Genomic DNA, 22977 nt, shown 5'->3' on the forward strand with positions numbered 1-22977 from the left:
CTGGAAACCTTTCCTCACAGGAGACTGGTTTAACTCAGTTTGTCATGGGGTCCAGTAGTGCCTCTGAAGCTGCAGTGGCGGGAGGGGATGGTGGTGGAGGAGGCACGTACTGACATTTGGTAGAAGCCCCTGCTTGGGTACCTGCATCTAGCACGTGTCCTTCACCTGCTGCTGCAGATAGAAGGTAGTGGGGTGTGTGTGATATTTTTTTTAATTACAGTATTTTTTGAAAGAAAAGGGAAGAGACAGACTGTAGAGAACACATTTATTGAGTGCAATAGGAAGCCATCTGATCAAAGGGCGGGCTGTTGGATCCACCTCGGAAAGGCTGAACCACCACCAGCCCTAATGACCAGATGAAAATTAAAAAGTGACGCTGTTCTAGTACGAGGCGTTGGTTAGGTGCAGAGCTGCCTTGCGCATGGGGATGGTGTGATGTGCTAGAGAGCAGCAGCTGAGGGGCTGTGCTCTTCTCTTGGGTAACAGGATACTCTTTGGCTAAAATGCTCAGAAATGGGGCTCCCTTTTTAAGCATTTTCGGCATTTTACCCTGGATCACAAAGCAGAAGGGAAGTGTCACAGAGTCCTTGTGCAGGAGGACGCACATCAGCCAAAGAAGATGCCCCAGCCACGAAGGTGAGATGGGAGCTGGGAGGCAGACAGGCTAATGCCACTGATAGTTGCTCTGGGAAAATAAGTGCTTCTTCAAGGCACAGTAAAACCACAGGGTTGGTGAAGTGCCTGTTGACCCAAGTCCAAAACTGACCCAGCTTCAGCTGCAGTCCTGGAGACTGCTGGGGACTTTACTTACCCACGTGCATCTTTGGCTCAACCATGTACAACCCCTCCCACCCAAATGAACATCCTGGAGAGGAGAGGGAGCTCTCGGTGGTGTCAGTGCTGGAAAGTCATCTTCTGAGTTAAAAAGAAAAAGAAGAAAAGCAATGAAAAAAAAGAACGAAAGCACCGAGGTCCAGTGTCAGCTCAAATCAGGCAGGGATGCTGCCAGGGAGACCAGGCAGCTGCTGTTTTGGTTGGAAGCTCTAATTCAGAGCAGCGGCAGCTGCTGCTTGCGGCAGGGTCCTTGCTCTCGGCAGGCTCCTCGCCTGCTCCTGTGCGGCTGAAGCACGCCAGGGAAGCACGCTGTTCAATGAGACACAGAGCCCGATTGTTCCCGTTGGCACAGGGCAGCGAGACGCCAGGCATCGTGCCCAGAGCCAGGAAAGCCCAGCAAGGTCTCAGCTCAGCCCTGCGCCCCGCACCGTGCAGGGGCAGCTGAAGCCAAGGGCTGAGGGCAGCACAGCCTTGCCCGGGATGGTGAGGGCACCCGCTGTTCCCAGGCTTGCTCTTCCCCTGCATTTAATGAGGGGTCGCAGGTCTCTTCATGGACGTTGCTGTTGGGCAAAAGGGCTTTTGAAAGATAACCAACATCTCCTGCTCCAAAATCTCACACTGTCCTCACCAGCCACGTAAGGAACGCCAGGTGCTGTTCCCAACTGCAGGCATGGGAGTTGCCTGGGCCATCCCCATCCCTCGCCTCCAGGCAGCTCCCAGCCCTTCTGCAGACACGTGCTGTGGCTGGAGCACACCTAGCTCACAGATGCTCTGCAGCCTTTTGCTGGAGTCTCTGCTGCTGGAGGATATAAAGCCCAAGGCAGAGCCCACCAGGTCATCAACAGGCTTTCCACAGGGTTTAGTGGCCTTTGGATCAAGCCCTGAACTAATTTCTTCCAGTTATTCATGTTTCTCAGCAGCTCCATTCCCAGTGTAGCCTCCACATTCAGCATAGATCTCATCTACCTCCATTTTTTTTATAAAACAATAAAATACATTTATATATATTTATATATATACTATGAAAACTGTACAATGTTGTATGAAAAAAAAATGCAGCAGAGGCCATCATCAGTAACGCTATACAAACGAAAGGCTATACTTTGCTATCGTGGTACCCAATGTTAGCAGCGAAGGACAGACACAAATAGGTGCAGTAAGAAAGCATAGGTTACCCCAAACCCCTACCTTGCAGCTCTCATGAAAAACCCAAACAGAACAAAATAACCATCTCCAGTGGACAGGCAAGTTGCCAGAGAGCCTGGAGCAAAGACAGAAAGAGTGACCTTCTATAAATCAGGGTGTTGCCAGCTGGGATCCTCTCAAAACTGAGGACCTGAGAATAAATCTTTCTGTTCCATTTATCTGGGGAGGCTGGAGCCATCGAGACACCCGAATTTTGGCAGGTGTATTGGGATGGATGGGCATTGAAGAATGGTATTGGGGTGAGCGGTGGTTGTTCGTGGAAGGCATCCCTGTGGACTGTGCAGAACTGAGTCTCTGCAGAGCAGGACAGGGTGGAGAAACCCTGAAGGATGATGAAGCCCACACATCTGATGACCCAACCATGCCAGAGCTTTGAGCTCACTGGACTCCAAAGGAGAGGTCCAGAGCTTGTAGTGCCGTGGAGGGTCCTTGCTTACAGGAGGAGCTGCCCAGGCACTGCAGCAGGGTCTGGATGAAGCACCCTTGTATTGTTCTACAAAGTCCTGCCATCTGAACACAAATGTCCCTCTGGCGGGCAGCCTGCCCGGGCTCAGGCCTCGTAGAACTGCCTCTCCATCTGTTTGGTGAGGGTCCCACTGGACATCACGGTCCGGCTCACAAACTCTTTGGTGATCTGTTTGGTGAGGGTGCTGCTGGCGCTCTCTACTCGCTGGGTCGTCATGAGCATGCCATCTGCAACGAGATGCTCAGTGGTCAGGATCACAGGGTCACAGGGAGTAAGATCTGCTCTACCTGATGGTTCCTGGCAGAGCTTTCGCCTTAAATACCACTTTCACTGATGGAAAACCTCTCCAGGTCAAGTGATTCAGTACTTTGCTATGTCAGTCAGTCGGATGGATCTCCTAACAGCTCCCAGACTCTTCCCTGTTGCAGCATGAACCCGTGAGTCCATGAACTGAAGTGGAACAACATGAGACAACCACACTGATTTAATTTAAGATGGTCGTCACACTTCTCTGTTTTTTCCTGCTCTAAAGAGAGCTAACCTTGGAAGAAGAGCTATGATTTGGCCCCAAGTGATAGTCCTGGGGAACTCTGAAGACGCAGCATTCCCTCTGTGACTGGGCAGCACAAGGGGCAACAACTGCAGCTGCCTCTGGGGCAGAGCAGGGACATGGTGTAGGAAAGGGTCTGGTCCTCTTCATCAATCTCACCTGACGGAGCCTCCCTCCCTGCATTTGATGCTTGAGGTAAAAGCATCCTCAGACCTTTGGACAAGCAGAGTTATCCTTTGCTTTTTAAGGGTTTCAAAGCACACAGCGAGTCCCTACCTGTGAAGTGGGGATCCAGAGAGGAATGGCTGATGCTGGTTTTGGTGGTATATTCGGTGGGGAAGTTGTACACTTCTTCTCTCATGTACTGCTGTCCTCCAAACTGAGAGAAAGTGCCTGGGGAGAAGGGAAAGGGACAAGTCAGCCAGGAAACAATGAGGAGCTTCCAAGCCCTCAGCCTTGCACAGTGAGCATCAATAGTCAGATCAGGAGGTTCCTCTTTCGGACATCAGAGCCAGGTTTAAGAGAAACTGGGAGGACTGGGAAGGTCTTACACCTGTGCAGCGTAAGAAGCTGCCTCCAGGTATGTGTACAACCAGGCATAAGAAAAAAGTTTCATAATAAATTAAACATTGGCAGGTTTTCATGATCCTTCCTCATTCAGTACATCAGGATTGGGACAGTGCTCACTAGGCACAGCATTGTCTTCATGGAAGACGATGTCTCCATGTCTTTCATGGAAAATGGGTCCCCACCAGAGCTGGAAAGGGACTCCAGGAGCTGTGTTCCCTGCTCTGAGAGGTTTCTTATCTTTGCACCTCCACAAAAACATGATACTGTACCTCCATCCTGAGATTCAATGGTGATGATGCCTTCTCTCTCTGGCCCAAAGCCTTGGGTGGTCTTGGCTTGCACTTTGAACTTGTATGGGACATTCTCACTCAGGTGGGGCACAGTCAGGGTAGTTTCTGGATTGTCTCCTTCGACATAGATATTCCTGGGCTCCCCTAATCCACACAGACATACCAGCGGTGAAGACAGACAGGAGCGGCGGTCCCTCCAAACACACTCCCCCCAACTCTGGCTGCTGTCTTGGCTTTCTCTAAGCTTTATGCCACTCACAGACTGTATGATTGCACCTAGTTCTACTAAGGGTTAAAATAACGCTATTATAGTACAGTGGTGACCCTCAACAAACAACCTCCACTGGGGCTGGGCTGTAATAAGCTACAGGTCCTTCCTCTTCCCATCACGTTTGTTACACCAGACCACGCAATGACACAAAGCGTCAGGGTCCAGCAGCTCCCAGGCCTGGAATCAGCCTCATGTCCCCACTTTGTCTGCACTGATGTAAGCAGACAACTTTGTTGCTGGTCCCAGCAAAAATGCAGCAAGTCGCTGCCTTTGCTGGAGGCATCGAATCATAAAATGGTTTGGGTTGGAAGCGACCTTAAAGATCACCTAGTTTCAATTACCCTGTCCTGGGCAGGGACACCTTCCACTAGCCCAGGGTGCTCAAAGCCCCATCCAGCCTTGCATACTTCCAGGGCTGGGGCATTTTGTGCTCTACACAGGGAACCAAGCTTCTATAGCCTGACACCGTACCTCCTCCATGCAGCATCTCACAGGTGACCATGTAGCCCAAGATGGACCCATTGGGCTTGCGGGGTCTCTCCCAGCTGAGCTGCAGGGAGTCAGGGCTGAGGGCAGTGAAAACGAGCGGTCCAGGAGCACTGGGCGTGCTCAGCGTGAAGGGTGAACCTGCAGGGGCACGAGAGAGGTCAGCACCAGGAGGTGGCAAGGAAGAGCCTGGGAGGGATCTGCACACAGCGTTAGGAAAGGTCTCAGCTCTCTAGGCAGCTAGTGGAAGGTGAGTGCCTGGGGAAGAAGGTCCTATTTCTAAAACAAAGGAAGGAAAGGAGAGCTCAGGAAGTGGTAAAGGGAGAAGCAGCAGCAGCAGCAGTGACATCAATGCCACCCTTTTCTCATCATCCATCCACCTCACCTGGTACGGGGCTGAGCGGGCTCTGCGGGTCCACCTGGGACTCTATGGTGATGACTCCTTCCCTCTCGGGACCCCAGCCTTCCTCACTCTGCGCCTTCACCTTGAAGATGTAAGAGTGGTTGGGCAGCAGGTCCTCTACCACCACCGAGTTCTGGCTGGGGTTGGGGATGGTGAGTCGGTGCACCTCTCCTGGGACACACAGGGAAGGGGGACATCAGCACCACGTTGCAGGCACAAAGACAGAGCTATGGCTTTCACCTAAACCCTATCTCCAATGAACTGCCTGGAAAAGACATTCAGGGCCCCTCCCCAGCCTTCATCACACCATGCCACCACCAACTGGTAGTGCAACATGAGATGTCGTTCCAAAAAAGGCTTGGGGCAAACAGCTTCTTGAAAACTCAAGGATTTTCAGCCAGAGAGAATTACATTTTCACTAACACTGCCCCAAGTTTCATGTAAAAATCATTCCTCCAAGTCCAATGTGATGAAAAAACCTTCAGCTAATCTTAGGGGGCTGGTAGAGAATGATTCCAAGAGTTTTTGGAAGAGGGGTGACTCCACAAGCAACCCCAGGAACTGTCCCCTCAGCAGAAATGGGGAATGAGAGCAGTGGGGTAGCCGAGACATTTCCTCAAGGCTACACAAAAAGCTGAGTTGGGATGAGTGCTTGAATCCCAGAATGGCTGAGGTTGGAAGGGACAGAGGTTCCTTCCTCCAGCTTCCTCCAACAGGAGTTGGAGGTCATCTGGTCCAACTCCTCCTGCTCAAGCAGGGTCACCCAGAGCCAGTTGCCCCAGAGAAGATGCAGACCACCAGACTCTCCCCCACCAGAAATTCCCACCCACCAACCACCTGGTGAGCACCGTGACCAGGACAAGCACTGGTGAGCCTGTTCACTGACCTCCGTTGAGGAGCTGGTACTGCACGCTGTAGCCCTGCACCTCCTTCTCGCAGTGCGGCTCCTGCCAGCTCACCTTCAGGGAGGTGGGTCCCAGGGCAGAGAACACCAGGCGTGTGGGGGTGTCAGGGACGCCCAGTGGCAGCCTGGAGTCTGAGGCAAAAAGGGAACATCAAGATAGAGATTTGGGGGCTGCAGCTAAGGGGGCTGGGAGAAAGGAGGGAGACACGCGCAAGCGTGGGATGGTCCCGATGGTCCGGGGAGAACGTGGCAAGATGCCATCTCTGCAAGCTGGCCTGTCACGAGGAGGGACTGGCTGGTTCTGCACACCTACAGTGATGTCCCATAGCCTTTTGGTGCCAGCCTTGGGTGGGACAAGTCAAAGTGGTCTTCATGCCCCTGTGGTAGAAAGACCAGAGCAGGGGCTGAGTGCTGTGTGTGGCCCTCCTCACTCACCCTGGAGCACCCTGGCCAGTCAGCCAGAAGCTCCACAGATGTCTTCAGGTGTAGATCAGTTAAGACTGGCTCTAGTCTATAGCTAAAGCAGCCCAACACCTCCAGGGATTGTTCAAGGGGACAGGGGTGGCTGGGACCACAGCTGGGTGCTCTGGCTCCTTTCCAGCTCAGCCCATGGGGACACAAGGCTCATGGCGAGCACAGCAGCCTCCCAGGTGACACTCAGGGACTGAAACCCATCATTGACATGGGCTTTGGCCAAGGAGCTTGCAGAGGGACATCTCATACAGAGCACACGTTCTCCCCAAGAGTTCTCCAAAGGCCTGTGGGGTGAGACTTGAGAACAAGAAGCTTGTTAGGAATGAAGAGTACGGCGACAATGAGCTGATCAGCTCGTTAGAGCACGGTGGCAGTGGTGGTGAGTGTTAATCAGCCCAGGTGGGTTGAAACACAGCTGAAGTCACCTGCCAATGGAAAAGGTGGTGTGATGGAAGCACAGGCTGCGTCAGGAGGAAGATCAATGTGGCACACAGCAAGCCATGGGGAGAGGGTTTGGGGCGAGCAGTGGATGGCAACAGCTCATGGAGGGCCGGTGGCTTGGCTGTTATGGGATGGGTGACTGGGAGGAGACGCTGGACAAAGCTGTACCTATGTACTTGCAAATCCCCGCGGACCCATCAGTCATGATTATAGAGTCCCGAAAGCCAGTGCTGGGGTAGTAACCCTTCACCTTAGCCCTGCTCCTGAAACCCACATCCCGGGGCCGTGGGACTGTCCTCCTAGCATCTTCATGGATGGGAGGGAGGAGTCTGCCCGGGTAATCTACAGAAGTTGTGCAAGAGAAAGAGAAAAAAAACCACCATTGGAGACCTCCGAGCAGGTTCAGCCCCGGTGTTGGCTCCTGCAGAGATGACTTTTTAAGGTTTGGATTTGAAGAGCCTTTTAGCAACCTTCTGTCAGTGCTGGCTGATGTACATGTGTGGAGCTGAAAGGCAACCATGCTGCTAGATAGAGCAAGAAGAGACACATGCTCTTCCCAGAGTGCTTCCCAGTGTGAGGATAAGGACGTAGCTCTCTTTCCCAAGCACTCTGCACTTGAGGGATGGGAACACTTTGCAAACTGGTCTGGGAGCAGGGTGGCCTTAGCAAAGCACCTACACCTCAGCGGTGAGGACACCTCGGCAGTGAGAACATGACCTTCCAGATCTCTGGTTCATAGGCTCCGTTTGCTGTGAACACAGTCCTCACCCCAACAGGACTTGCAGGGCAGGGGTCCCAAGACAGCCATGGGGGTGGAAAGGAAGGACAGGTCCCATCACCACAGTACTCACCGTGCCCCATCAGCATTGTGGAGTAGTCTCTCGTCAGCGAGGAGCTCCCCATCACCCTGTGCTCCTGCTGCATGTGTGAGCTCAGCTGGTGGTAGCCGGTGTTTGTTGTCCTGGTCAGGGTGCTGCTGCTGCTGCCAGGGATGGAGAAGTCCACCCGGCCGTTCAGCAAGTGCTCTGTGGAAGAGGGCACACCATGAGGAACATGGCAATGTGGGCAGGTCTGCTGCTCCAGTTTCCATGGGGAGGAAGCAGAAGGCATCATGGTGCACCCTGCCTTGGCTGCATCCCGGCTTCAGCCACTCTGGAAGGTTGTTCTGGAGCACTACATCTAGAACAAGCCACAACCACCCAACACGATGATGTGGAAACAGGTAAACGGAGACTTTGCCCTACACCCAGCACCAGAGACACCCATGGTGCCCAAGGTAACTCCAGACCTCGGCCTCACTGGGGCACTGCCTTGTGGTTCTCGCCATGTTCTCTCACATCTCTCCTTAAATGCAAGCACAGGTTTATAATTCCAGATTCTAAAAGAAGGCGGAAGAAGGAAAACAGCCCTTTATGGAGGCAGTTTCTCCAGATCTCACTCTGGATCCCATCTCAGCTGGATCTGAAAAGCAAACTCTGCTCCATTGTTCTGGTCCTTGACAAACCCCCATCCCTTCCCAGCAGGCCAGGAGAGATCAGCTACCCACAAGAGAGTAATTTCTGTTTATCAGTCCAGTGGATCTGCCCCAGAAGCTCGGAGCACTTAATTAAGGTGAGGAGCTGCCCTTGGAGGTGGCACTTAGCAGGTATCATCTGAGTTTGCTCCTGCCTTGAAGGTCCAGCCTTTTGTAGAAGCAACTTGCTAGCAGGCTCCCAAGTCCGTGCCGAGATGGGGGTTACCTTGACACTCTTGTGAGCAGACACACCAGGACAAGGTTTTGAAGCAGACTACAGCACGTGAACAGTGCATCACGCCAACACGAGGATGGGCACACAAGGGAAGGAAGGGGACATGTACTGGGGCAGAGCCCAGCCGCCGGTCCCTCGGCTCAGAGCAGGACGAGACAGGACACTCAGTGCCGTAACGAAGCTGTCCTTCACCTGCTTGGGGCCGGGGTGTCCCACTCCTCCTCAGGCTGCCAGTAGCCACGTCGCTGTCCTCCTCGTGGAGGAGACCCTCGGTGTCTGAGGAGAAGCGGCTGCTGCCAGAGAGGCGGGGAATGGTTTCAGGTGGAAGCCTCCAGGTGATGCGGCGAAGATCCAAGTCTTCTCCCAGCAACTGCACATATTTCCACCTGGAGCCTTTTGGGACAATGCAAGCACTGGTGTTGGCATGATCTGCAGGGAACAGAGTGGGCTACCCACCACCTTCGTGCAGCTTGCCAGGGAGGGGAAGGGGCAGGCGCCAGTGGGGACGACACCCGTTCATAGCCCGTCTAACCAAACGTTGGCTGATGAGGTCAGGCGGTGCAACCATCGTGTGACTGGTAGATGGAGGATGGTGGGAGCGTGACACGCATGGGGTTCCTCAACCCCAGGGCAGTTTTCCAGCCCTATGTCCATTGCGACAAAAGGCGAGAGTCAAAGTCCCACCACACACCTGTCCCTGCCATGAAGAGTCTGCGACAATTGTCCTCTGCTCAGGAAAGGTTTCCTTACTTCTTGATGTGCATTCAGGATGGTTGAATTCTTGGTGTTCCCATTACCTTGCTCTCTGAAAGGACCAGGGACTCGCTCCTGGATCCCAGGCCCTGGAGAACCCTCCCAGGGAAGACCCTCCAGATCCTATTGACAAGCCTCATCTTTCACTCATGGCCCATCTTCCCCTCGTTGTCCCAGTACAAGACAAGGGAGCCAGTCTCGTTCAGAGAGCGAAGTGATGGAGAAGAGGCGCCAGTGCCTTCCCAGCACTTGGTGAGTTCCCTCCTGTTGGCTTGGCCAAGACCCTGAGCGTTCAAGGGACTCAGAGGTCTGTGCCTCGCCAGTGCTTGTTTGCTGACAGTAACTCTCGTAGTCCAGCCAAATGGCAACAAGAAGGGAAGATGAGCAGAGAAGGCCATGAAAAGCTCCTCTCCCACCCTACCCTGAGATTTGTCTGTGCCTCACGGCTAAGGTAAGGAGGCACTGGTCTTATTTACACTGTGACTAGCCAAGTGTTCCCATGGATGCAGCTACTGTGCTTTGGAAAGGCTGATCTCCACCATCTCCGTGACTTGGATCTCTCCATCTCCATGAGGGGTAAAGGAGCAGTGATGCTCATTGCTGAAAGCTGCTGTTAAGGAAAATGAACGTCACAAATGACCTTTGCAAAACTCAGAGCAACGTACCCGAATCGTCAGAGACACTGGGACGCTTGCTGCCAGCTGGAGAGCGAAGCACGTCTGCGCTGTACATCAGGTAGCTGTCGTAGTCCTCACCCCCCTCTGCATCAATGATGGGGACATCAGGGATGATGGGGACTGAAGGAGAGGTGGAAAGTGCCATTAGACAAGCAGCTCATAACCACACAGGCCTCCCATGCTCAAGCTGGCCCTCAGCATTCACTGGGTGGCCAGTGCAGCAGAGCAGACAGGACATGGAGAAGCAGCTGGGGAGCATTCCCTAGCACTGCTCCTGTCCCCCCTGCTCCCCACTCAGGCAGGGCAGTAACTCACTGGACATCGGGCGCTTGGGCTGCGTAGCAAGGTTGATGGTGGCTTCTCTCTCAGGTCCCCAGCCAGCGCCATTTCTGGCCTTCACCATGTAGCGATAGGGCTGGGACTCCCGCAGGTTTTCTATCAGCACCATGCGTTTCTTTGGGTCTTCAACCAGTACCTTCTTCATGGGGCCAATGGGTACTGCGGATACGGGTACACCTATCACCCACGAGGTCACAAGACACAGAAGACCCCACAGCACCCCACCCTTGGCCAACAGGCTCACTGAAGTTTGGTGTCTGGCTCTAGGACAAGGTGCAGCAGCTATCTGGGCTGCTCACAACAGACATCGTCTCGGGGAAATTCCCAAGCTGAATGCTGAAGTCAACCTACAGCAGAGGTCTCCTGTGCCAGGTGTGTCACCAAACAGCATCTTCCTGGCACCCTAGCCCTGGGTCTAGACCTGTGAACTGAGTTTTTAAGATGAGAAACAACACAAAACACTATGGAAGTGAATGGGAACTGAGAGTGCTCTAGGCTTTGCAGGATTAAATCTCGAGTGGTGATTTTTCTGTACTCCTTCCACCAAGGAGTGACTCCTCCAGATCTCAGTTTTCACAAGAAACCTACTTGTAGCCATTCCGGTTCTGCTGCTGCTTGGGGCTGTGGAAAGTGTACTCCAGCCCCTCGGTCTGGCTGGACTGCCCCAGTCAGAAAATGAGCTCTTACCGTTTTCCTCGTTGACAAGTCCGTAACTGACTTCGTAAGCCGTGATCTCCCCGTTGGTTTCTGCAGGCTCAGCCCAGCTCAGCTGTGTCACAGTGGAAGACACGACGTTGAAAGCCAAGCGGCCGGGCTCGCTGGGGACTGGAAGGGCAAGAGCAAGAGGTCCAGATTAGCACAAGGTGGGAGCCAGCACACACAGATGCCCAGAGTTCCATGGGTCATGGCTGGGTCACAGTGGGAGCCGCTCAGTGCTTGTCCCCAAGACCATCAGAAGCTCAGAGCTGGAGCCCTGACCCCATGCTGAGTGCACAGCCACCAATTTGCTCCCACATGGTGGGAAGCAGAGTAGTTGCTCACCGTCCTCAAGCGTGCGGCAGTGGATGATGTCAGAGTAAGCCCCTTCACCCATGGCATTGTAGGCACAGACTTGCATCTCATAGTCACAGAAGGGGTAGAGGTTACTCAGCTCTGCTGATGGTGCTTTGACATCAATGAGACGGGCTTCTGACTCGGGGTCCCCTTGGGTCCAGTATTTCACCTGGCAAAGCAAAAGCAAGCCATGATTCCTTCAGATCCTTGCTGTAATGGGTGAGGAATTCCCCATCTCTTACTAGATCTGCTCTGGGAAAGCCAGGGCGTTGTGCCGTTCCTCTGAAATGCGAGGCCAGGACAATCTGGGCATTTTGTGGTCAGCGGTGGAAAGGGAGAGGAAATCACCAAGGATCTTTCCTGCAAATCCCACATCCACCCAGCGATAGTTCCCCAGGGATGGAGGGGGCCAGAAGGGGGGAGCTTGCTCCCTCCTTTGGGGAACTTCTTCCCATCCCTTCGGCACAAATGACGGTGTGTGACATGCCTGCAGGATGGGACCCACACTCTCTCCTGGGATCCACTCACCCCTTACCTTGTACCCCAGAGGTTTTCCCGGTGGAGGAAACCAGCTGAAGCGGATTTCCCTGGAGCTGACGGCATGGGCGTTGGGATTAAGTGGTGCACTCAGGCGGCCTTTGGGGGACTGGGAGACCTGGCTCAGGCCAGCCATCGAGGGGACACCATCCACCACCTCTGCAGACATGAGGAAGAAATGTCACATCAGTGCTAGTCCCCCGCATGGAAGGAAAAGAAGGAAGCGTGCCTCTTTCCAGCACTGCCCTGCTACCCTGAGGAGCCTCTCCAAGAATTTCTAAGGGGTAGATTCCCCATGATAGGGGAGGGAAACTGAGGCACTTGGTGATGACATCCCCCAAAGCCACACAGCAAGCCGGCATGAGAGCTGGGTTCAGATCCCCCATCACCAAGTCCTGCTCTTCCTGCTGCTTCTCACAGGCTGCCCAGGTAGGAGGACATGAAGAGACCACCTTCTTGCCTCTGAAAAGTCTTCAGCTCTGTCTGAATGTGTTGAATAATGCTTCAACATCTCGGCCTTGTGCAGCCATGAGAGAAGACAGAGATGGGCAGAGCCTTCAAGTCACCCAGCTGCTTCTACTGAAAACCCACCAGCTCCAGGTGAGAGCTCTCCAGAGCCTCTCCAGCCCCAGTGCCTGCTTCTGAAGTGATTCTGGGTGGTCCGGTGACAAGGGACTTTCCTGAACCCCCAATATTCATGACCAGTACTATGATAAATACACTTAGGTTACTGACCCGCTTGATGACAACCTTTACAATTTTGCTTGTCCAGCCACAGGACCCACCAAGCACAGCTCATGACAAGTCCTCCCTCTCCCCTATAGCTTTTTATAGCTTTTTATTCCAATCCTCAAGGAAAAGGCATGAAGAACCCGGCACTCCTTCCTTTTGCCAGGTAGAGCATCCTCCTTCTTCGCACCCACTGTCTATACCCACCAGTGCCTCTAGGGGGAGGCCCAAATCTACCGGTTGGAGCTGGAGGAACCTCCTCAGTTGCTTCTTGGGTGAGAAGCAGGGCTGGAGCTCTGTACGTCACCTCGGGGTGGGCTGGGCTGGTGCGGGGGTCCCACACTCCCTGCTGCCATTGCCCACCACCTGGCTGCCAGCCCCTACCTGGGTCGGCGATGGTCACCGTGGTCTGGGGGTACCGGCCAATCTTGGCGCCGTGCTTGGGATGGAGGAGGTCGATGGCGAACTGCTTGAGCTGGGAGTGGTGTAGGAGGGTGTCTATCTCAGTCAGCTCCAGCAAGGGGACATGCACCTCCTTTCGGGTCTCCCCAGGCTGGAAGACCAGGTCACCTTCTGTGAAGATGTAGTCCTGCCAGAGAAGGAAAAAACGCCTCATTATAGCCCACAGCACCCATGAGAAGGCTCCCAGAGAGCTCCCCCTCCTCTCCCAGTGAATCCCCACTTGCTTCCCAGTGCCCACAGCTCAGGGGGCAGCTGGTACCCACTGCCTCAGGTACAGGCAGCCTCTCAGGTCCCTGTGGCACGGGGAGCAAAGGATGGAGGGGAATGTCAAGCCTTGGGTCTCCCCTCTCCCAGCCACGTCCCCTTTGAGCCTGGTCAGCTGCTCTTCTGCAGCCCTGGGGCCGGTTCCTTCCCAGCCCCCTGTGCCCGCTCGTTCCTGCCTGCCAAGGCCAGGAGCATCACCCTTACCCTGCCATTCTTGGCGGTGAGATCCCGGGTCCTGTAGGTGACTTGGGATTTCCCATTGTCTATGATCTCCCGGAAGACAGGGATCTTGGCCAGCTTATCAAAGCGGCTGTGGGAATAAGCTGGCTGCAAGAAGGTGATGAGGCTGCTGGCTGGAAGGGGTGGGAAACAAGGAATGTGTAGAGTAAATACATGAAGAATCACATTACAGACATGCAGGTGTCCTCCCTGAACAGAGTTCATATCACCCATGGGCGTGAACTGTGTATGAAATATTACTGCATGGCCTGGAGACTTCACCGCTCCTGACTCATGCTCCCTGCTCGAAACAGCCAGACAGGAAGCAGAGGCAAACTGCTGGGGACATTCACCTGCCCCAAGCACAGCAGAACAGCAAAGGAGGTTTTACTTTACTCCAGTAAGCTATGAAGTGGAGCAGTAGAGGGATAAGGTCAGCCCTGGATCTGCTGTGGAATTGGTAACGTCTAAACTTGTGATGGCCAAATGTTTGGGTCTCTGTCATCAGGAATAACAACGCTCCTTTGGATGCTTTAAAAGATGCTCTAGTTTAGGCCCAGGTGACTTAAGATAGAGGTCACCGAGTAAGTCTCCAGCCTGTGATCAGGGGGAGCTCAGATACGCAGATTGCACCTTCCTTAGAAACCACACGAGTCCATCTGGACATGGGACATTCAAACCCAAATGCCCTTAATCCTGTGCCATGGTCGCAGCCCTGCACCTTGTTCTTTGATGATGGTGATGTTGACAAGCCTGCGTCCAATCTCTGCAATGCCAGTGGGGACATCAATGGCCTCCACCTGCAGCTGCTTCTCATCATCGTCATCCTCCCTGATGAAGAGTGGGACACGGACATCCACCAGCTCCACAGCCTCTTGGAACTCCACCATCCCGTGAGCATCTGGGGGAAGGGGCAAGGGTAAGAAGAGGTGGGAAATGCCTCCCCGTGGCCCAGCCAGGAGGCAGCACTGGGCTCTGCTCCCTACCTTGGTCAGAGGTCACAGTGTAATAACCCGGTGAAACCTTCAGGTCATTGAAAGCCTCGTGGGAAACGTGCTTTTCCATCACTTTGATGATCTCTGGCTTGGCTGAGCGAGGGGCAGTGAGCACTGTGTCCACAATGGTGTGGTCCTGCCTGTGACCAGCGGGAAGAGAAGGCCGAGTATGAGCTGGGGCCAGGGTTGCTTATCTCACATAGCAGCTGGAGGCACTAGGGAGTGTGGGGGGGCATTCAGTCACCCCACACGTGCGTGTACAAAGGGGAAGAAGCAGCACAAGGGAAGGTTGCGAGTTCCTCTTACCTTTTCCCAGAATTGGGCTGTAACCTGGGGGGGGGGGGCAAAAAACCAAATCAGAGTGACTAACACACTTGGGGAGACAACATTCTGTGTGAATCACAGCCCTGTGCAGGTCTGAGCTGTGGCAGCTGCCCTGCGGGTACCAACCCGTCCTGCAGAGCCTGTGGCCCCATCACATGTTCCCTCCTGCCTGGCTGCTCCCTCCAGCCCTGGGTTTCCCAATGCAAGGAGGAACATGCCCACGGGGGACATCACAACTCATCAGAGATGCGGGGAGGGGATAACACTCCCTGCTGAGCACCAGCATCCCCACACCCCTCCGTCCCACACCAAGCATTTGCAACTTTGCACAGGGCTGATACTTTTGAAGTCAATGGGAGTTTTCCCATTGAGCACCATGAACCAGGATTTGTCCCTGTCTGCAGGAGTCTTGGATCCAAAGTCAGATGTAGCTGAGATCACCCAGACAGCTGGTTGGGTTCTGCTCTACAGCCCTGGGTGGATGAAGCACCACACCTGGTTTGTGCCAGGGATGTCTCACAGACCACACTCCCTCTTAGCATCCCAGATTTCACGCCCCAGGTCTCTGGTCCACTCCCTCCTCAGCAGGGCCCTGGGGAACCCTGCCCAAAGGGGGTCGCTCCCCCAGTGACTCACCTGAACTTGGTCTGCTGGAGCTTGTGGCAGCCAGGGATGTGCTTGAAAACGTCGTTCAGCTGCAAGGAGAAGAGGGAGTTTCCAAGATATTCCTTGCTGAACAGGGATGTGTTCAGCGAGCAGAGAGTGCTGCCAGCAAACACGAGAGCCCTCTGGCCACCCCCGGGTTCTCCCACCTCACCCTGCCACGCCAGGCAGAGACCACCACGTGGGTTCTCCCCAGGCTGCAAACTGAAGCCAACCCGGAGCTTCAGACCACATGCCCCGAAGCAAACCTCAAATCTCATCAACGTGATGCTTTGATAATTCTCACAGGTGTGATCTTACAATTTTGTGCTTTCTGTCAGAAAGAGGAAATCTTGCTTCTGCCTTTCAAGAACCACCTGGCTTCACAGGGAAAGGGCACTCCCCCTTCCCCAGCATCGCAGATAGCCCCTCAGCGTGGCTGCCCCCCAGTCCCACCCCAAGCCCCCACTCGTGCCCAGGCTCGTACATTCTCCTCCACTTCCTTGCGCAGCTGCTCGCACTCCCGGGTGTCCGGCTTCACCAGGTTCTGCGTGAAAAGCCGGGTCAGCCTCAGAGACAGCCCATAGGGAACTGGGAAGAGAAATTCCCAAGTCAAACAGTTGGAGGGGGACTTCTTACAAGGGTCTGCGGCGATGGGCAAGGGGGGATGTCTTTAAACTGAAAGAGGGTAAATTTAGATCAGATGTTAGGAAGAAATCCTTCCCTGTGAGGGTGCTGAGGCGCTGGCACGGGCTGCCCGGAGCAGCTGTGGGTGCCCCATCCCTGGCAGGGCTCAAGGCCAGGCTGGACGGGGCTGGGGGCACCCTGGGCTGGTGGCAGAGGGCCCTGCCCGGGGCAGGGGGGTGGAACTAGGTGACCTTCAAGGTCCCTTCCAACCAAATCATTCTACGATTCTATGAAACTCCTTCCTTCTTGGTCAGAGAAATAACCCATCGAAAAGCTGGATGCATGGGGACACACATGACAGTCAGCATCCAGACCCTGTATCGCTAGCACCCAAACCCCACAGCACCAGCAGAGAAAACCCTCTGAGAACTGGAGGGCTAACTGGGAAGCTCTCTGCCAGATCCAGCAAAGGCAAGTGTCCAGTGGTGGCTCTGGACTGGTGAGGCAGGGAAACCAAAACTGGGTCACTGAGCTAACGAGACTAAGACACACGTAGGGTGCATCTACCATGTGGCCAGGCTGTCAGGTCTCCAAGGCTACTGCTTGTGCTGCTACAGGGCTGGACACAGGAATGTGCTGCTCAGCTTCCCCCAGGATGGAAGCAGATAAAGGAACAACTCCCCTTGCAACTGGGCTTGGAGGTAACGCCATAGCTGCTGGAGCTAGGGCTCACCACCAAGGGTTCATGTCCTTTACAACACCCGTAGCATCTCCTCTACACCCTGTTCCTCAGATGCGGCACTTACTGAGATCTTTGGGGTTGGCGGCAGCGAGGGAGGCGAAACCCTGCTTGTGAACATTGTTGTTGATCTTCCAGCGGACTGTATCCCGACCCTTGAGGGACCCGCTGCGGACCATGGGGGTGTCCAGGTGGTCGGAGGACATGAGGCTGTGGCGAAGCATGTAGTGGTCCTCCTTGAAGCCGACAGTGCGACCTGCGGGCCAGGGACAGGGTCAGAGTCTGGGCAGATGGGGACGCCACCAGTCATCAACTTCCCAATGCTGGAAACTTTGTTCTGGGGAATCCTTAGGGTTTCCACCGTGCTAAGGGTGTTGGGATGTCAGGAGCAGAGTGGAAAAGGCAAGGAGCGTCCATGAGGGGGGAGAACACATCACAGCAGCTAGGCATTACAAGGGGCACTGGCCAAGGGAGAGCCAGCAGTGATTCCCAGTAGGGCACACCAGGGTGTGGGGCAGGGACAAGCACTGGAGCAGCAACTCAAGCACTTCCTTGGCTCAGGCTTTTTGCTAGGAGCTTGTCCCCTGATCCACCTCCCCAGCTCAGAGAGGAGGAGGGATGCTTACCTCAGCATGTCCCCCCAACCCAGGAAGGCAGTGAACCCCACAGATCCCCCTCCCCCCCAGTTCAAAGGGCTGGTACCTCGTGCGCAGCAGGGAAGCAGGGCCAGGCAAGCCTAGAAAACAAATGGCCAAAGACACAATCACTTTGCGCCCAAGGGCGACCCCCCGCCCCGTGTCTCCAGCTGGGAGGACTGACAGCAGGGCTGGGTGGGCAGCGGGGGGATGGTGCTATGGAAGGTAACCAGCTTGATGTCCCTTCAGTGAGGGAAATCCCACAGCAACTCATGTCGGCAACAGAGGAGGTGCTGGATACCACCGGGACCCAGCCCCTGCCAATCTGGCCATGCTGGAGGCTGGATGGATTCTGGAAATTTGTCATGTTTTTGGCCTTTATCTGATCCTCTCCCTGGGCTGGGGCTGCCAGCCGAGGCACTCACCTTGCAGCAGGCACAGAACTTCCAGCAGAGCAGCAGAAGCAGTCCCAGGAGCAGGATGAGGAAGATGAGCAGCGGGATGAGCCAGAGGAAGCTCCCCGGCGGGCACTCTGCAAGCCACAGCAATGTCAGTCCTGGGCATTAGCCCCTGCGTGGGGTGTGCAGGGAGGGAGTGGGGAGGCAAGGACAGAGGGGGAAGGCTGGACCACTGCTCTTTGAGGGATGGAGCAGCCCAGTTACACTTGGGAACTTCTGTCTTGGTGCTCACAATGAAAAGTGCTGTTCAGGGAGAACTCTCCCACCTCTCTGCTCACATCCAGCCATCCCAAGGGACTATTCAGCACCTCACATTGATCCCTGCCCTTGCCAGCAGTGAAAAGGCAGTGATCTCTAAAGGTGCTGGCCTCTGAGGATGTCTGCTCCATGTAACAGTCAATGTCACCCACCCGGGTCACACAGGAAGGTGGGGAGGGAGGTGCTGCCTGCAGCTGACCCTGCCCAGGAGCACAGCAAAGGGGCAAAGCAGGGACTGGAGGTGCTGTGGAATAGGTGACTGCTGACCCACACGCCAGACCGGGCACCCCCTCCTGCCGGGTCCCTGCTCACCTTTTTTCTTCTGCACGTGGACAGTGGTGTTGGGCAGGACGCTGGGGTCTCCCTCCAGGGTGTAGTGGTACGTGCAATCGTCCTCCTCATCCTGGAAGGAGCAGTACTCGCTGGCCCCCTCTGCGGAGAGAGGGGACATGGGTCAAAGCCATCAGGACCAGGAAAAGCTTGGGGAACAGCCCCATGTGCACGCAAACACAGAGAGCAGGGCCCACGGGAGACACCCCACGTGTCTGCACCCAGTTCTGCTTCTCCAGGTACCTTTCTTCAGTTCTTCCACCATCTGGATCTGGAGGTGGCACCTGCTGCAGTTCCCTTTCATGTTGCCTGTTCCCCAGGCCTGGCAGCGAACGCAGTCCCGGATGCTCTCGCACACAGCCTGGAAGCCCTGGGCAGACAGGCAAGGTGTGGGGGGGGTCAGGATGCAGCCCACGGGGAGCTGGGGAGGGCATCGCTTCCGAAAGGCAGATCTGGAGAGGAAACGCTGCATCCTCACCCCAGCACCGGAGCAAGGTCAGAAAGAGGAATCCCAGAGAACCAGCAGCTAACAAAGGATTTACGAGCCCAGGAGCCCAGTACAGCTGGCTGCAAAATCTCTTACATCAACAGCCTGCACATGGGCAGCCATTAGATCTTCTCCAAGGGCTTTAGGTGGCCTTTCCAAAATCGAACCAAGCCAGCTTTCTCCACTCCCACTGTGAGATCAACTCATGTTTGTCAGTGGGGAAGCTGAAGCACCAGACCATGAAATATTTTTTTCCAATTTTGAACCAAATCAGAACAAGCCAGGAGCTGAGCCTCAAGCCTCTGCCCCCCACCAGTGTGCAGGTAAACACAGACATTCACCAGCTGTGGCTGGTGAACTGGTGGGCAAAAAAAGCTGGTGGCTACAAAGCAGGTCCCATACCAGACCCTTCCTGGCTACCAAAGGCAGGACAGGCAAGACAACCCCTGCTCAGGATTTTGCTCCTGACCAAGATGCGCTTTCCTCTCTGCTTTGTTTTCCTTCCCTGGAGGCTCTGCGTGGGAAGGAGCAGTGACAAACCCAGAGGGACCCCAGGTTGAGCCTTACCAGCGAGTAGCTGATTTCGCAGGTGGAGCTGGTGTACAGAGAAGCCTTGTCACAGATGCATCTGCCGCATTTGCACCTCCCGTGGTTATTGCAAATGCCCTGGGAGGGAAGAGGTGACAGCTGGTGTCCGAGAGCCATCGTAGACACGCAGTGGCACTGGGAGTCAGCAAGGTGCCAGCTCCCAGCAGCCCTGCGCTTCGGGCACCGGGACAGCGTGCTGGAGCCCTGCCTGGCCCGGTCACCCTCGCACAGGCAGGGCTGGACCTACCCCTCGGCTGTCGATGCAGGTGTCATTGCTGGTGGGACATTCGCAGCCTGGACCCTCCCAGCCGCTCTCGCACACGCATGCGCCCTTGGAGCAGCGCCCGCGATCTGCAGCGCAGGAGGAGTAATTACCCAGGGCACGGTGCTGCGCTGCTCCCTGGCCCCGTCTGCAGCTCCCCCCTTTTCTTTGGGGTGCAAAAGGGCTGCAGACACCCTCCCTGCATGTTCGCAAGTGCAGAGTCCCCACAGCCCAGCGCTGGTCAGCCAACCCCTTGTGCCGGTGCCACCAGAACAGAGCAGGGCACAGCACATCCCACAGCTGGGGGCGGTGGGGCGATGGGGATCCTCTCACCATTGCAGAGGAAGCCGGAGGTGCGCGGGCACTGCAGGACGTCGTACTGGCAGAACGCCCCGTCGAAGCGCTGCATCAGGTCCTCAGAGTAGCACTGGCACTTCCCACACAGGCACTCGCCCCGGCCCGAGCACGGCTCCACATCCCCCGGGCGGATACAGGCTTCGTTGTTGGGGGATGATGCTGGAGAGCAGTCGCACGTGTCCCCTCGCCTGGTGGGGAGAAGTTGGTGCTGAGAGAGGCAGGAGCAGAACGCAGGACAGCAGGGTCCTGAGCAGGATGCCCGGGGCATGAACACGTGTCACTGTGGGTCCCCGGACCCAGCAGGAACACTGGGAGGGCTGTGGAGCTGGACTTACCAGCCCGGGTGGCAGATGCACTGTCCGCAGGCAAAGTCTCCATGGAAGCTGCACTTGGGCGAGTTAAACTCTTGTTGCTGTAAAAGAAGAGAGAAGAGACATTGCTGGATGAGCTCAGCTGCCCCAGGACCATTTCGGGAATCAGAAAAGCAGACCTAGGGGTAAAGTTTTGCCCACAAGACCAAGCTCTGCCATAGGACAGCATGCCCAGCTTGGTACAGGCAATGAGGGAGGTCTCCTTGGCCAGGCTGAGCCTTCACTGAGCGGTGGTGAGGGCTTGAGCGAGACCCACACGTGCCAGCCAACATGTTCCCACCCCAGGCTGGCCAGGAGGGGAACATCTCTCTGCACCACGCACCCCCGTGTACCTGTTCGCAGGGACACACGTCACAGATGACAGAGGCTGTGATTTTGAGGCTGTCGCTCAGGGACGTGGGTTTCACGTGGATAACTCCCTGCCGGTCTTTCTCAGGGAGGCTGCAGACGTGCTGCCCACCAACATACTCAAGCGCCTTCATGCGCACGTTGAACTTGCCCTGAAGGACGGGACATGCCGCAGGGGTGAGCCAGCTCTGCCAGACCGACCCCAGGTGAAGAAGGAAGGAGGGACGCAGCGGTGGGCTCAGCCCTGCACGCACCCTGCAGGTGTGTCTAGGTGACCCTCCCTCCAGGGCCACCCAAGGACTTACCACTTCCCCACGGGTGATGTGGAAGGAGCCAGATTCTGTCTTTTTATACATCGAGGAGGTGAACTCCGTCTTCATGGCTTTGGGAACAAAGTCAGCCCGAATGTCCATCTTGGAGCGGATGCGCTGGGTGGCAGAAGGTAACCACAACATTGATTTTCAGCGGTACACCTGCAACCACCCCATGGCCTGCCCCAGAGGGGCCACATCCTGCCTCCTGCCCTGGGTAGGAGGTGCCCAGCCTCTGCCTTCCCCGGGAGTGAGAGCAAAGCTCCAGGGAACACCATTACCTCAAAGGCTGTGCGGAGCAGCTCCACGATGTTGGAAGAATCCTCCTGGAGCACCCCGATCTCAGAGATGGGGAAATACTTGTGCAGTTTCTGCAGAGAGACAGGAACCCCCTGAGCCAAGGCCTTGAGAAACCTCTTCTGGCACTGCAGCGGGCTCTGCTTTGAGCAGGGCTCGGACTGGAGGCCTCCAAAGGCTCCTTCCACCCTAAATTACTCTCCACCTCTGCGTCCCCACTGCTTTAAAAGAAACAAACACCAACAAGGGGACACCTCTAGAAGCCCAGGTTCCTGCGCCCAAGATTATACCCTGAGACCTCCCACAACCCAAAGCAGCCCCCCAGCACACTTTGGCACCCTTCCAAAGCATCATGGTGGTGGTTTAGTACTAGGGGACAAGAGATGGGAGAAGATTTTCTTCTCACAGCTGCGCTCCAGGCAGAGGAGCGATGGTCCTGGTGGAAAGGTAAGCCCTCACGGCACCACTGCCATGGTCTCCTCACCTCATAGTAGCTGTAGGAGTGGTTGGTGACAGCAAAGATGGGGATGATGTTGTGTTGGCCCAACAGGCGCACCAGGGTGGGCACTGAAGGATAGTCCTGCTTAATGTCATACACATAGGTGCCATTGGTGTCTAGGTGACACTGCTCATCATTTCTTGCCAGGATCCCCGCCAGGACGTTGGTACCATCAGCTTCATAGTGGAAGGCAGACTCGGTGGAGAATACGAGCAGGTGAGTGCTGTCCTTCCTCCAGCCGATCTTATCCTACAGCCAGGGAGGGGGAGAAGGAACCTTTATCTCTGCGCTCCCCAAACCACTGCACTTGCAGCCGTTGGCAGGCCGGCACTGGCAGGAGCTGGAAAACCCAAGGGGCAAGGAACCGCCTCTTGGCAGCGAACACACCAGCTACGTAGCCCCGGGAATCCAAGCCAGCAGGTCTCCGCTTCCCCCATCTGCACCCCCAATGCATGGGATATCTCCCAGCAGCTCGGTGCCAGGCACATATATGCACAGGGGGCAAGCCCACGCATTTCTGGACATGTTTGGAGCTGTGCTTATCCCTCAGCCAAGTGGCCAAGCCCGAACGGGCTCGTTTCCAGGGAGCAGAGTTTCACCACCGCAGGCACAAAGGGCGACAGAGCAAAGAGCACAGGCAGGGTGCCCAGCAAGCAGCTCCTGTGCTGGGGATCAGGCACCAGGGATACACACACAGACGGTCTAAAAACTAAGAAACATTGGGAACGCAAAACAACTCGGCACCGGGAGCGTGCGGCTGGGAGGGCAAGAAC

At 55.5% G+C, this 22977-nt stretch overlaps 1 protein-coding gene across 4 annotated transcripts in view; it reads right to left on the minus strand.

Moving 5' to 3' along the window:
- Positions 1-236: 236 nt before the first annotated feature.
- ITGB4 (integrin subunit beta 4) overlaps positions 237-22977 on the minus strand; it is a 31174-nt gene continuing 8433 nt past the window's right edge. For 2 of the 4 annotated variants that reach the window (XM_027795708.2, XM_013304159.3), the window contains 34 exons: positions 22190-22453; positions 21690-21779; positions 21403-21525; positions 21082-21249; positions 20714-20790; positions 20355-20566; positions 20007-20110; positions 19739-19837; positions 18928-19054; positions 18667-18786; positions 18064-18170; positions 17706-17739; positions 17071-17259; positions 16125-16228; positions 15632-15690; positions 14978-15001; positions 14663-14811; positions 14398-14577; positions 13662-13810; positions 13116-13320; positions 12001-12161; positions 11454-11634; positions 11100-11237; positions 10389-10571; positions 10062-10193; positions 8836-9036; positions 7747-7920; positions 7064-7237; positions 5963-6112; positions 5059-5247; positions 4659-4814; positions 3896-4060; positions 3333-3449; positions 237-2733 (listed from right to left, as the gene is read on the minus strand). In XM_027795708.2, coding sequence (XP_027651509.2) covers positions 2591-2733; positions 3333-3449; positions 3896-4060; positions 4659-4814; positions 5059-5247; positions 5963-6112; positions 7064-7237; positions 7747-7920; positions 8836-9036; positions 10062-10193; positions 10389-10571; positions 11100-11237; positions 11454-11634; positions 12001-12161; positions 13116-13320; positions 13662-13810; positions 14398-14577; positions 14663-14811; positions 14978-15001; positions 15632-15690; positions 16125-16228; positions 17071-17259; positions 17706-17739; positions 18064-18170; positions 18667-18786; positions 18928-19054; positions 19739-19837; positions 20007-20110; positions 20355-20566; positions 20714-20790; positions 21082-21249; positions 21403-21525; positions 21690-21779; positions 22190-22453 — 4848 coding nt within the window. In that variant the 3' untranslated portion in view covers positions 237-2590. The remainder of the gene's footprint in view (positions 2734-3332; positions 3450-3895; positions 4061-4658; positions 4815-5058; positions 5248-5962; positions 6113-7063; positions 7238-7746; positions 7921-8835; positions 9037-10061; positions 10194-10388; positions 10572-11099; positions 11238-11453; positions 11635-12000; positions 12162-13115; positions 13321-13661; positions 13811-14397; positions 14578-14662; positions 14812-14977; positions 15002-15631; positions 15691-16124; positions 16229-17070; positions 17260-17705; positions 17740-18063; positions 18171-18666; positions 18787-18927; positions 19055-19738; positions 19838-20006; positions 20111-20354; positions 20567-20713; positions 20791-21081; positions 21250-21402; positions 21526-21689; positions 21780-22189; positions 22454-22977) is intronic. The other 2 variants (XM_027795710.2, XM_027795709.2) reach the window with 2 other exon arrangements.

The sequence above is a fragment of the Falco peregrinus genome, chromosome 2 (assembly GCF_023634155.1).
Source record: "Falco peregrinus isolate bFalPer1 chromosome 2, bFalPer1.pri, whole genome shotgun sequence".
In the NCBI taxonomy this organism is placed as follows: Eukaryota; Metazoa; Chordata; class Aves; order Falconiformes; family Falconidae; genus Falco; species Falco peregrinus.